This window comes from Athene noctua, chromosome 2, assembly GCF_965140245.1.
Source record: "Athene noctua chromosome 2, bAthNoc1.hap1.1, whole genome shotgun sequence".
Classification (NCBI taxonomy): Eukaryota; Metazoa; Chordata; class Aves; order Strigiformes; family Strigidae; genus Athene; species Athene noctua.
In genome coordinates this window covers 73,550,469-73,564,287 of record NC_134038.1, presented here as the reverse complement: position 1 = coordinate 73,564,287, position 13,819 = coordinate 73,550,469, and the positions used below count along the sequence as shown (strand labels likewise).

Genomic DNA, 13,819 nt, shown 5'->3' with positions numbered 1-13,819 from the left:
AAGCCTGCAGAAATCCTCATCTCTCCCGGCACTGTGAATGTGGCTGCCTGCCCACTAACACTCCAGTTTTTATTCTTGTTCTCATCATGAACGCAAAATGGGGCATCCAGGGAATCCATGATGTGGTTTTCTTTTTATTTTCGATAGAAGCAAGTAGAAAGTGGCAATTCAAATTGAAGAGAAAGGTCCTTGCAGCATTTTAGAAATGACTGGGGAGAGGAAAATGGTAGGAAGAAGATGATGAATCTTTTAACTACCTCCCTGCTGAACTGCAAAGGTAATAGCTTAAGTGGAGACTAGGAGCAGAAAAAGCTGCTGTGGACAGCCCCACATCTTCTTGCTTCCCTGACAGATACCTCTTTCTCTGAGGTCTGCAATGCTCTGCTGTTTCCAAGTGTCAGCATGGGTGATTGCTGAAAGCTGACAGAGAGGAAATTAAAACCTGACTCAGTCCGCTGATTCCAACACCTGATACTCTGACAGAAGAGCTCTTCATTTAACCAACCACTAAACCACTTCCTTTATGCTAAATCATTTTACAGACACTGGGTTCACCAGTTTATTTCCTTTCGTCTTCCCCTCACTCCCTCCCATACATATGATACCTGGAAGATGGTTCCACTAAAGGCGACTCACCAAAATTCAGGCTGTGGTATAATTTTTCCCTCGCATCTAGATATCTTACACTTTCTTGATTCTTTTTTTGATACCACTGATAGCACATCCCGAGCATCCACCACTAATTCTATGCGTGCATAGTTTAAGTCTTGAAACCACAATCCTGTCTTATTTAGAGGTTTCACAGCCCAAGTTTAAGAAGCAAGTCAACTAGCTAAAGCGCAAAGATGAAATAATTCAAGCTGCACTGCAACAAGCGGAATAGCTGAAGTAATCTATTGAATGCTAACAAGCAGTGTGTCCTGATAACGAGAGTCAGCTTGTGTTCCCCTGAAGATCAACAGAGGCAGAGAGGATGGGTGAGGCAGACAGAAACTTGTCAGGAGCACTATTGTAATACAACTGCTCTTGACAAGAGCCAGGAGACAAGCAGCAGAGCAAAGTGCTAATCAAAGCTGTTGTTCTTCAACATTGGGGATGTGATATAGAGTGACTTTGCCAGTGAATTTTTAGCTGCTTGCAATTCTACCACACCCACTCGTTTACAAAGCTCGCTGTCAGTGTTCACACTGCATACTAGCCTTGAAATCATTTAAAAACAAAAAGCATACAGAACAGTAGTCTTTAGTGGAGGAACTCGAAGATGCATCTGACACAGCTCTGTGGAGTAAGGAGTGCCAGAACCTTGGGTTCAGAGACATGGCTCACTTGTTTGTTTGTGGTTTTAACCAAAATTGCTTATTTAGCTTTTCAGCTTGCCGACTCTTGCTTTTCTGCTCGTAACAGAGCACACGCAGTTGTGCCAGGACACATACAACTTTATGATGACAAGGTGAATTCTTCATTGTGAAAGGGACAACAAGACATATCAAACAACACTTTTTGCCCGTTTCATGTCTTCTTTGCAATAGGCTGTGGAACAGATGCTCAGGAATTGATTCTTCCTTTCTTTTGGTACAGAGGACCTGTCTTGCTGATTTGAATCAATCTCTAACATATGCCATGTCTTCTAGTCTCTGTGTAATAGGAGCAGAGGAAAACATGGTCACACAACACAAGCAATCCTTGGCTTACAGTCAGTCTCTAGCAGATATTTGCCAGTTGCATGGTCAAGAATAAGATTCTGAGGCTGAAGGGAATAGAAAACTATAATTGCATTTGAGCTCTCAACTCTCTGCTGATACAGCAGAGAGTCTAGGGTATTATTTAGAAATATCCTCCATTAGGCAGAGTCTTCTCTTTTGGCCAATTTGAAGTAGCAGTGACTGAGCTGCCTGCCGTAATTCCCCCAAAAAACCCAATTGCAAAACCAAAGTGACACAAGAGACTTTCTGTCTTCTTTTCCCTCAATTTATTTGCTGGACTTTTCCAGGCCGTATTGGTTCATGGAATGCTGGCAACGATGATTCACCTAATGCAACGGATGATGCAGCAGATGAGATCATGGATCGCATTGTAAAGTCTGCCACCCAAGTGCCAAGCCAGCGAGCGGTGCCTAGAGAGAGGAAGCGGTCACGAGCAAATAGGAAATCATGTGAGTATATGGCTATTAAATTTCTCAAAATAAGCAAATGTGCAAATACTTAGGTATATCAGTGTAGGAACCAGACCCTTAGAAGGCAGACATGCATTAGTAGTTCATAGTAGCTTGAGTGTATACTTATGATTGGCATATATTCCTCTTACTGTTGTTTAAATGATGTTGTATGCAGTGGGTGACTGTCTTCTATAGAACTTTAAATGCCCTAGTAGTAAGAGAAGAATGATTTATGGTGCTTTAGAGCTGATGTTGGTACTTGATCATAACTAGAGAAGTCAGATCAGGCCCTCAAATGGAGACTGCTTAAAATGCTATAAGGTGCTGTGAATTGGCATAAAGATTAATAGTTGTATCTGCAGATAAATTTATTTATAAAGCAAAAAATAGTTTGAGTTCTTTCACCTTTTGAAATCATGCTCTCTCATACTGTGTACTGTCCTTCCGCAGCCCTGAAAACAAAATGTCTACTGTTGCTTGGCTGCAAAGTGGTTATAGAGGAGCTTAACTTCCACTGGGAAAAAAAGGTCGCACATTTATAAGGTGGTCTTTCAACAGTGTAGCCTGTGCCAGGGCTGAGCTGCAGCACCCAAGTCTGAGCAATTTGATTTCATGCTCTAGTAAATACAGTGTTTAAGAGTTGATAATCTTCTGGGGTTTTTTTTTTTCCTTATGTGCAGAGACAACTGCAGTTGCTATGAGAAGGATAAGTACCCAAAAACCATCAGATTTTAGTGTTTAATGTCATTCACCATATGTGGCTTTTTGACTACCTTTCCATCCATCTTTTTAGCATTTCTGGGAAGTTAGGACAAAGAGGAGACAACAACAGTGAGTGAAAAATCACACAGATTTTCGTTTTTGTGAAATTGTTCTAACATACTGGGTAATCAAAAACATTTAGTATAAGCAGTGATTGCTATAAGCTAGCATGTGCTGAGAGCATATTCACTTTCCCCAACATGCTAAGAAAGGAACTTCTGCATGTGGCAAGAGCAAAAGCAAAATGGACACCGGTTAGATGAGCCAGACTCTAAGCAAAGAAAATGAACTGACACTGGATTGTCTGTCTTACTTTCCATCATACACTGTGCCGTACCTCTCTGTGGCATCACCTGCTGCTGCTACCCACTCTCCCCACATGGTTCTGGTGTTCTGCACGTGGTGACTGCCCTAGTTAGCTTGTGCATATCAAATAAACCTCCTGTATGTTTGCCTATTTCCACGGTTTATCCCATGCTAAAATATTTCCTCTGTTAGCAACACTACCTTCATGCACACACACATCAAAAGGTCTTTCTACTTTTTACCAGGTACCTTTTTCCCAAGGAAGCACTTGCTGCAGGGGAAAAAAAAAAAAAAAAAACAAAACCCAAAGCAAAACAGGATAATGATAATAAAAATACTATATATTTTTTTCCATGGAGCTGGCTTTTATATTCAGTTAAAACATTAACAGGGATTAAGCATTCAGTAAATGTTTAGGCTGGGACTTATTTCCATTGTAATTAATCATGATAGGATCCAGCTCTTCTGCTTGTTTGTTCTTCAAGATCTGGATGAGACTCTTAAGTGGATTAAAAGGCAGTTTCAAAACAAACATAAAGTTCAGTAGTTTAGTGTCCCTTTCAGTTGACATTGCTAAAGAAAGTGTGAAGGAAGAATATGTTAACTGAACTGTTTCACTCTGACAGATAGTCAGTATACCTGGATAATGAATAAATGAAGTAGTTTAGCTCTAAAATACACTCAGCTGGACTGATAATATAGCACCTCCAGGAAATTAACAGAGACCAGTCCTTGTCAGTGTATGATGTGAGTTAAATGAGCAGATCTTCCGGTTAGAAATATAACACAAGTCCTCCACAGACCTATTAGAAAGTAGATTTTTAGGCATACTTCAATGATTTAGATTAGCAGATGCTATGATATTTATTATCTGCAGAGCAAAGAGACCTGATTATCTGATGTGTTTGATTCACTGCCTTCAATATTCAGACTCCCATACACATCCTTTGGCTTTTGCCATGAGCTTGGTATTCAATCTATTCATGGACATCAAAGCAAAACTCAGTTGGAATTAACGATTTTCACTGTGCATCATGTTGCATATGCCTCATTGCTTTCAGTGCAGAACTGGAAATTGTGTCAGGCTTACTTAGCATTCAGCAAAGATTTTAGTGAAGCTGAGCTATGTGTTTTTAGCAAAATCAGAAACCCAAAAGGTTTATATGCAATTGCGCTGTAAACATTTCCTGCGGTTCAGGAAGAAGGTTCTCGTGGGTGAGGAATTTTTTGTCCATAAAATAAGACAGAAGGTTGTGAAGTGAAAAGCAAGTGATGCTCAAGTCATTTATAGCTAGGGGAAAGCAGAAACAGGAGTGTGAAAAAGATTAAGTTAAATTCAAGAAATAGTTGTAATGGGAAGAAGAAACATTTTGATATGTTCATTTGAGCCATTTTACCACTTGTAATTGTTGAGCAGCATGAGTTTATCTGGTATGCAGAGAACTTAGTTAGATCTTAATGATGTAGAGTTTGAACTCTCAGAGTAATCAGCAGAACTATAAATTGGTAGGATGAATAAGGCACTGAGTCATCCAACAAAAGACAGATGGAAATGTCTGTATCTGTTGGTTGAAGATACAAAGGGTCACTGATAAATGCAGACATGACTGAAGTTGACTGAGCCCTAGTAGGAAGGAATTTGCTCAGTGAGAGCTGAAATGGACTACGGAAAGCTAAGGTATGAGGTAAGTGCCTAACAGCTGAGTTCCTGTGATGATCTGCAGAGAGAGAACTTAACTCTGTGCTAGACCTTTATATAGTGGAGGTTTTTAGAGATAAAATTTGACATTTAGAAGTAGAGTAACCAGCTGGAAGTCATTGCCTCATGACGGGTATTCAGTGACCGGCCTACCACACATACTGGAGTGGTGTTATATATGAGAAAACAACATTACAGTTGTATTCGTTCATTAGAAGCCTCATCAGAAAGCCAGGGGAGTGAATGAGCTGCAGAAACTGAAATACTCCGTCACCCCTGAAAGTGGTCATTCAAAGACAGCTTCAAGGCAAATTACCATGGGAAGCTTCTGCTCTTTTTTTCTCTCCAATGTCCTCATCCTGTGTGTAAACAGCAGACCCCAGCCTCTAGACATGTCAGTTCAGCATATTTTAAAAGCATAAAATACAAATTAGGTTGAAAATACAGCTTCCGTTCTTGAAGATCGAAGGCAGCATTCTGTGAGAAAAGTTTTTGTAACATTATGGGGAGCTGTTCAACTTAGCAAAGAATAAAAAATAGAATAATTAGGATTGTCTGGTTCTCCATAAGGTTAGGATGACCTTCGCAAATGATGCCATAACAAACAATGAGTGCAAAGGAAAAGTGGGATAAGGAAGTTTTAAGAATCACTCTAGTTGATAGTCCAAATTCCAATGACTACAATTACTGAAGTTAATTTTAGCAGCTTACAGAACAGTATTACAGGCATTGCATCAGTGGATTTGGAGAAATAAAAATTAAACTCTCTGTATAAGATACTACTGAGATTTCAGAAAACAGTCAAGAAAGGAGGTTATTTAATACAGAGAGCTGAATTTAAAAAAATAATGTAAGGTAGATAAACAGAGTTTGCTGTGAAGTTTACAAGAAGTGAGGTAATAGAAGAAAATATATAAAGAATAGGGCTGCTTAGAAAATCCTGTTATTAAATGAGAGTTTCACACCATAAAGAACCAGCCTGTGCCAATTGCTTCAAATTGGAGGAGAAGAAAAATAGGTCTTAAAGCTTTGAGGCAACAGAAGACACATAAAGACTAGCAGTATCATCCATAAGATAAAAATTTTACTTTAGTACATTTAATTAAAAGAACCCCCCAAAACTCCATAATAGACAAATAGAAAGATAATGCTGGTTTCCTTGTTGTCCTGGCTGTTTATTTAAAACATCCATCCCCTAACATAAAATCAATTACTCTCAGGCTTAGACTCTTACAGTGTGCCGTCTCTTTGTTGGTCTCATTGAACTGAATGGATTCTCAGGAGAATGATATAACTCGGCGTCACAAAAAATGATGCTCCAGTTTAATAATCATGAATAAGCATATAGAAGGTATTTGCACTAATTCTGGCATACACAGAGCAATTCTTGGAAACATTGAGCCTAACAGAGTTGATTTCTGACCTCTGTGAATGGCCATGGCAGGGCTCTGAAAAGGGACCAAGAGAAAGTCATAAGGATTCATTACCTTCTTCAGGTGCTGATTAAGGCCCAGGATAGCAAAACCAGACCAGCTGACTAGCAACTACCTTGAGTCTAAAACAGGAACCTGCAAGCATCTTCCTCCCTCTTTATGATTTGTTAGTATTAGCAACCTTCATCCTTGAAAATGAGTCTTCTGGCTGCCAAAAGTCAAGGCAGTGGTCAAAGAGTGGGCATCCCAACATGGTCTTGCCAACAGATAATTTCAGATAACTGCACAAAGGAAATAGCTCTTTAAAGCTGGCTTGACTGTACAGCACTGCTTACATCTGGATCTTCAACCAACCCTGAATGGTAAACCATAATGTAGGGCCCAGGTGTGACTAATATTTCATGGTGAGTAGCATGGTGGTGGTTGCAATGTATTCTGTTAGAGACACTGCATGAGGACATTGCAGAGTGAGAGATTTGTTATTCCCCCACATTGTTTTATCTCAGAGTGTATGCGCTCTTATTTCTCTTAGATTTTAATAAATTGAAAGTATGCTTTAGATTTGAGTTAGAGAAATGGGTTTGGAGCAGATAATTGAATCAGAATTTAATCCAATATTTGAATGAGATTACTTGATCAAAATTATTTGTGATGTTCAAAAAGAGAGAGGATACATGATAATGTCTTGTTCTTTTATTAGGCTTTGGAATCACATGTTAACCTAATAATATACCCTGTGACTGACCCTTGAGATATGGAAACATCTCATAAGGATTTACTGATATATTTGCATAATGACTTGCAGGGAGTAAAAAAATTCTTATAGTCATTATGCAGAAATGGATCTGAGGCACCACCCAAATAATCTGTCAGACTCATACAAGTGGACTGTGGAGGAGATAGGAAATGAGTCAAGATTACCTGAATCCTAGATAAATAAGCTCAGGCACGGTGGTTTAAACTTAACTACAGAACATCCCAGGTCAGGTATTTCATACTAAATTCCACCTTCGGTAGAAGTGAAATATGAGTTAGCACATTGTCATCAGGTGCCAAAACGTGGGAAAGATCTCTGCCAAAGGACCAGGCATGGAGACAAGTTTTAGACAGCTTTTAGTAACACATGCAGCATTGCTTTGGAATAAACCTGTTTGTAAGCATGCAAAATACTAGATGGGAGACTATTTGAATCCAAAGGTGTGTAATTTTTGTTTAGCATTCATAGGGTGCTTCAGTTAACTTTTTAATCATTTTCTTTGTTTTTTTCATTTTCATGTCTCTCCACTTACTTTTTCTGGCTATGGAAAGACACAGAAGTGCCAAAATACCAGGAGGGAGACTTCTTCTGGTATTTATAGCCTGACTAAAAGCAGGAGTTAATGGAAATTATGCTTTTAAAAAAATGAAAACCTTACAAGAAGAAAGTTTATATAAAATGCTTTAAAGGCAAGCAACTTCACTTAGAATTTGCAACTAATTATTTAGGATTTGAGTAGCTGGATCCTATCAGGAGTTAGAGAAGGGGGCAGAGTAATCTAGTTAGTGGTGCACATTTAGGAACAATTCTTTGCACTTAGAAAAAGTAAATGTATCACCAATGGTATTCAGTATCAAAGTCTGTTTGTCCTCACACAAAGTACTGAGCCTTCTGAAGGTCAATACCCAGTTAATAAAAATCTAATTATTAAATGAAAACAGAACATGAGATAAAGCACTTAAAACTCTGGCAGCTGGAAGGTTATGTTCATTGGATGCCAAGATAGCTAGTGCCTCTTGGATGCCTCTTAAGTAATACATTGTTTCATCCTCAGGATGGCGAGTTCTATGCAAAAATTACAGAATTAAACTACATGATCTACAATAAATAAAAATACAATCGATTAAAAACAATTATTACTAATAGTTAATGAGTAATAAATACAGTTGACCACATTTATCTGTAGAAATTGCTCAGGGTGTGAGGCCTGTGTAGTCCCATGTCTTATCTGTGTCAGAGACCAGCATCAACAGCTGTAGAGAACAAACAGGAGAGGTAGGATTAGCTGAGTAACCTATAGGTCTCATCGTGAGTTTTAATAGTTGTAAATCGGTGTATTTATTTGAAGCATGAGGCTGAATAGCTTATTCCATATTTTCAGTTTTGTCAGTTGTAACTGATAACTTATATAATTGTATTGTTGATATTAATACCACTTCTAAGTAGGTACATATTTATGAGTGTTCAGTTTCTGCTTTACAATGTGAATTACATTTATTTGTATAGCTTTCTTCTAAAAGAAGCGATCTCAACAGATGGGATAGACGTTGTGCTTTTTAACTGTTCAAATGTATAGTACCTGTGTATTTTGTTGACAATCTCCATCTGTTTCAAACCATATCTTTCACATCTCAAGTTTTGTTCAAGAGTATTTGCCTGGTCCTAACACTGTAAAAGTGAAATTGCCATCATTCTGTAGAGTTCTACATCATGTAACCTTCAAAACAAAAGATTTTTTGAAAGCCTGGTTTAAAGATCTAGTAAAAAAATTGCTTGTAAAAGAGGCTTAAATTCATTTTCCAGTGAGTGTTTTAGAGGAATCTATGAGTCATTTCTATAGTGAGTTTTATTCTGATACAAATTATTTGTTTTGGGGCTCCTATCCTCAAACTTTCTGGTTAAAACAGCTTTATCTTTTTTATACAAGGAAAGTCAGACATAAAATTAACGCAGCCCACGCCATTAAGTACATTGCTTAACTTTGCATTGGATTCCAGTATGGGTATTTAGAGACACTGTGGAATCTAGTATTTGCTCAAAGTTGAGCAGCACTGTTTTAATACAGCAACTGAAAAAAAGGTGAGAAGTCATTGCATTGATCTGGGAAGTCAGAATTAAATATTCAGCATTTACAAAAAATACGTATCTTTTATCCGTTTATTTCAGTTCACGGGGAGAAGACAGAAGTGCTGAACACTACACAGGCATTCACCTGCACGTATATGTTATGTTACCCGAGCACAGAGGACATGATGTAGGCACAAGGAGAAAACTGCTGCTGTAATGATTGTAGTGATTGCATCCCTAGTGAATCCCTAGTGATTGTAGAGTGACTGTCACCTCATGGGATTAAATGCCCACCCAAACATGCTGCTCTGTGGAGGGAGAAGTAGCCACGGCTCAGACTTCGCTCTTACAAAGAGTGCCTCCTGGTAGCAGATGAAGCCTGTGTCCCAGCAGGATCCTAGAGCGTAGGCAGACCATTGGCATATCCTTGTGCTGTGTCTCTGGCCCTAAGAGAACCAAAACGAGGGAGTGGTCTGCAGCTTCACATGGGCTTCTAGACAAGGCTTTACAAGTGCTGGAATTTCTCTGGCCATCTCTTCTTGTCCAAATGGCACTTTCTTTATTGCAGGAAAGAGCAGGCTGAAGGTAATGTGGGAGAGACTGGCAGGAGATGAGCAGCTGGTAAAGAGCAAGTGATGTCAGTATACGTAGGAAATAAAGCTGTTCATGTTCCCAGGTCACAGAATATTGGAATTGACATTTTCTATAGAAATACTTTTGTTATGGTGTACACTTCTGTTATTTTTTTCAACTGTAGTTCTGTAGAAAAAAAAATAATTTTACTTCAATTGATTGCATCTTACAAGAGATACAAATAGTTGTTTTCACTTTTACTAGTTTGTCATTCACTGCATCAATGAATTTGTCTACGTTACCCTCTGTTTTCATTTTAGTTGGCATATTTTAAAGGTATATTTCAAGACTTTTGAGTTCTTGTCACAGGATTCATTCCGAAAAGTGGGATACTTAAGTTTTAAGTATTAAAAAAATATGTTTGGTTGAGTTGCATACTGTTAGCCCTAAGTTGATAGGATATGTATTTTATTCATTTTCTTTCCATATTAAATTGGCTTTCAGGTTTTTCTCCAGGCAGTAATTTACCCCTTGTTTACATCATCCTTCCTTCCTGAAAGATTATTTTCAGCATCTGAGTAAGAAAGCAGCAGCAGTGAGTTGCTGGCTGACAAGATCACAGAGTTGTTATGGAAAGCGCTTCATCTGCGAATGAGAAAAGACAGGGAAGTACAGGGTTGCTTTTCAAGTTGCCTTACAAAAGAAGTGCAGCAACAAAAGCGATCTCCTATATGGCTTTCCAGAAGAGCATCGCGATATCACAGCTGCCAAAGAGAGCCCTCTGCTGCCCACACAGGAGTTTAGCACAAGGATCTGTGAAGGCAGGAACTGGACTACGCTTGGATGCGAGTGTCAAATGTGTTTGGAGGGAAGTCTCTCTTAGAAAATGAACCAAAACGTTTCACACAGAGCTATTTTGAATTTATCTTACCCTAGCACTATGTCAAAAAAATAACATAATATATATATGTATGTCTATATATATATGGCTTTCTCTGGGCAGAATAACACCTGATTAGGATAATTACAAGATTGTTTTGATCATAATTATTTTTAATCTGATGGGCTCATAGAGATGATGCCTTTTACTGCCTTGTTTCCAAGTGCAGATTCCTAATGGGGAGCCCTGGTGGTCAAACATGGCCACACTCCTCTGCCAAGTCACTCTCCAACAGACAGCTCTGTGTTCTAAGAGCTACCCCCTTAGAGGGTTATTTTAAATTTTTAAATGGAATGTAAAGGCTGCATGCCTGAAATGCTGGTGTTAGATGGCTTGCTTTCTGTATCCCATCTCCTGCTTTTTTTGTCCTGTGCACTGTTACTGTATAGTCTGGTCTTGAAAACAGTATATAGTGCTTACATGCAAACTCAGTTGTTGGTGAGCTCTATGCTCTTGATGCTTAACCTCTTAATAGTGGAATCACTTTTGACTGGTGAAGTTAAGTGGGAGAACTGATGAAAGAGATGGCAGCAGGATTGCTTTTGGTAGTAACTTTTTATAGCAGAACTCACAGAAGTCCTGAAAATTAGGGGTTTTTTTGTCATAGAAGGCTTTCAAGGAAGGAGTTAAGTCTTTTCAGCTTTACGTAAATGATGATCTGTGAAATACATAAAGTTGAAAACTAACAGTTTCAACTACATGTTAAATATGACTTTAAAACCTGTATGTTCTTCATGCAGCCCAGACTTTCTAAAGCAGTGTTACTTTTTGTTACCTATTACCTAAGCCACAGGGAGATGAAACACAAGTTAAGCTTTCCTTACAAAATGCTGCTTTGTCCTTTTCCATGGTTAGGCTCCTCTTTAAGTCACAGCTACCATAAATTACACACAGAATTTCTTGTTAGGAGACTTGTGCCATCTATGAATTGTCAAGATGACTCAAAGTAAAGCTGCAGGGCAATTAATAATACATAATAATACATTGTTTCCTGGAGCTTTCTATGAGGCTGACCGAAAGACCACATTTCAGTTAGCTGTACTTTTTCAGAGAACTCCATGCTAAAATCCAAAAATTCACCTACAAATCCCTGTAAGGAAAATCTTTACACATAATGTTTTTGTATTTTGACTAAGCGTTTAGGCCTGCTCATATTAACCAATGATATATGCATAATTGAACATATGTATGATTTATATAGACAGTGCCACAAAAAACACAAATGCTGAAAAGGATTACAATAAGAGAATGTGATCAAGACTGTCTGGGTTGAACTTTTGAGTTGCAAATTGCCATTGCTGGGCTCATTGGAGTAAAGTCCAAGAGAATATGTTAAATATAAATATATGAGAAAATAGACTGTGTGCAAGCTGGGTGTGGATAGGTAAAACAAAATAAAACTAAGATACATGAAATGCGATGATGGAGCTGGCCTGTATTGCCTCTTACAATCTGCCCTTCCTACTGTCCTCACTGTGTAAGTTAGAGCCCCCTGGAATATTCTTCATTCTAAATCAGCAGCTAGCAGCTGCATTACCTTTGCAGCTGAGACCAAAAGGAAGTTCTATGGCTGCCACATCTTTGTAATAGGAATGACACTAATTCTGTGTCCTCTTGAGCAGGAGAATGGTCATATCTAGTCTGCATTTCAGGTGACTCATCCATACAATGTAGGCACACATGCCAAAAGCCATTGCAAATGCAAGAGTAAATGGCACCAGTCAGACTGATCTTTACTGTTCATTGCATCTTAAAAAAGGTTGGGGAAGGTAAATTAGAAATGCTATTTGCTCTTTAAAATAAAAAACAAACCCTAGATAATTATATTCTCTGACAAAACTGTTCTTAGGGAATTATTCTTTTTTAAAACATCCCCAGTGTTCTGTGAGGGCTATGTATCTTTGTAGATTTTGACCCAACAGCCAGAGTCACATTCATCGAGTTCATCATAAGCACACTGCATTCTGCCAGGATATCAAATAAAATTCTAGATTTCCCAATTAAAAAAAAATATCATACCCTCTGACCCCAGAAAAACAACATTTAGTTTCTTGGTTATGGGATCTCAGCAGGCCTTGCTTTTGACAAGACTAAAAGTTATTTTCTCTCTATGTTATGTTTCTTTAGCAAATGTTTTAAAAATTACTTAAAGAACATAAAAGGTCATTTGAAAATCTTATTTTTATTGTCACTGCCTCCAAAATACATTCCATAACTCAGTTTAATGTGATCTGCAGCAGGCCAAGAGTTTTACAAGCCAAGATATTATGTCTAGTCCAGTTAGAGACACGACAGAGTTCAGTGAAGAGGGGGGAGTGAAGATCTAGTTTGAGAAATGTAATTTTGCAATGCCTATAAAGCATGGAAGGAAAATATCTCTGCATTCTATTTTGATGACTAAACGTATTCATGACCTTTCCTAAGGTAGGGGAACCCTACCAAGCACTTTATAAGAAAACAGACAAATGTCTAAGGACATCTGTTTAACAGCATGTCAAGACAAGGTTCACCTACCTCCCAGAGTAGTCCCTGCTCCTGTAGATAACTTTCTCCTGATTTCGTCACCCACAAGCCTCCATAGTCCACAAGCCAGTGCAGAAAATAGTGGGGCAGGAACTTGTTCTTGACCTTGTTCTTGACTAACTACTGATACCACATCTATCTGCTATATCTTCAGATGAGGAAATGTACTGTGAGTAATTTGCACATATTAGTTATCATTTTCATGTATTCAATTCAGTGGATTCATCTGTGTCAGACTGGCCTGTTGCATTGTAGAGGCATTCATCTGAGTCTGAACCGTGATTCTGTCAGCTGTTATCCTTCTGATTGCCTGTTGATGGTAGACCGCTTTAATCTTTCCAGTAGTCACAGTACTTTGCAGTATTTGGCCCCACACACTTAGTTTATATAAGTCAGCAGCCATCAGTGTTTGTGGGAACTGTTCTGTCACTGAAAAGATTCTTTACATCTCTGCTTTTTATTAACCATTTTCTGGACAATCTCATTATTGACTGCCAAAGTCCTGCATTGTTTGGAGCTCTTTTCTCCTAACCGCTGGCCTTAAAAGCTTAGGTCACTGGAATATCTTAAATCCAAGTTATCTTTCTCTGTATTATAAGAGAGC

General features: G+C 38.4%; 1 protein-coding gene across 8 annotated transcripts in view; it reads left to right on the top strand.

Annotated features, from left to right (window-relative positions):
* The window catches only part of FHOD3 (formin homology 2 domain containing 3), a 405,358-nt gene that overhangs the window by 382,459 nt on the left and 9,080 nt on the right, over positions 1-13,819 (top strand). For 7 of the 8 annotated variants that reach the window (XM_074899444.1, XM_074899443.1, XM_074899442.1 and 4 more), the window contains one exon: positions 1,991-2,152. In XM_074899444.1, coding sequence (XP_074755545.1) covers positions 1,991-2,152 — 162 coding nt within the window. Of the gene's footprint in view, positions 1-1,990; positions 2,153-2,948; positions 2,987-13,819 lie in introns of all 8 variants that reach the window. The other variant, XM_074899440.1, reaches the window with a different exon arrangement.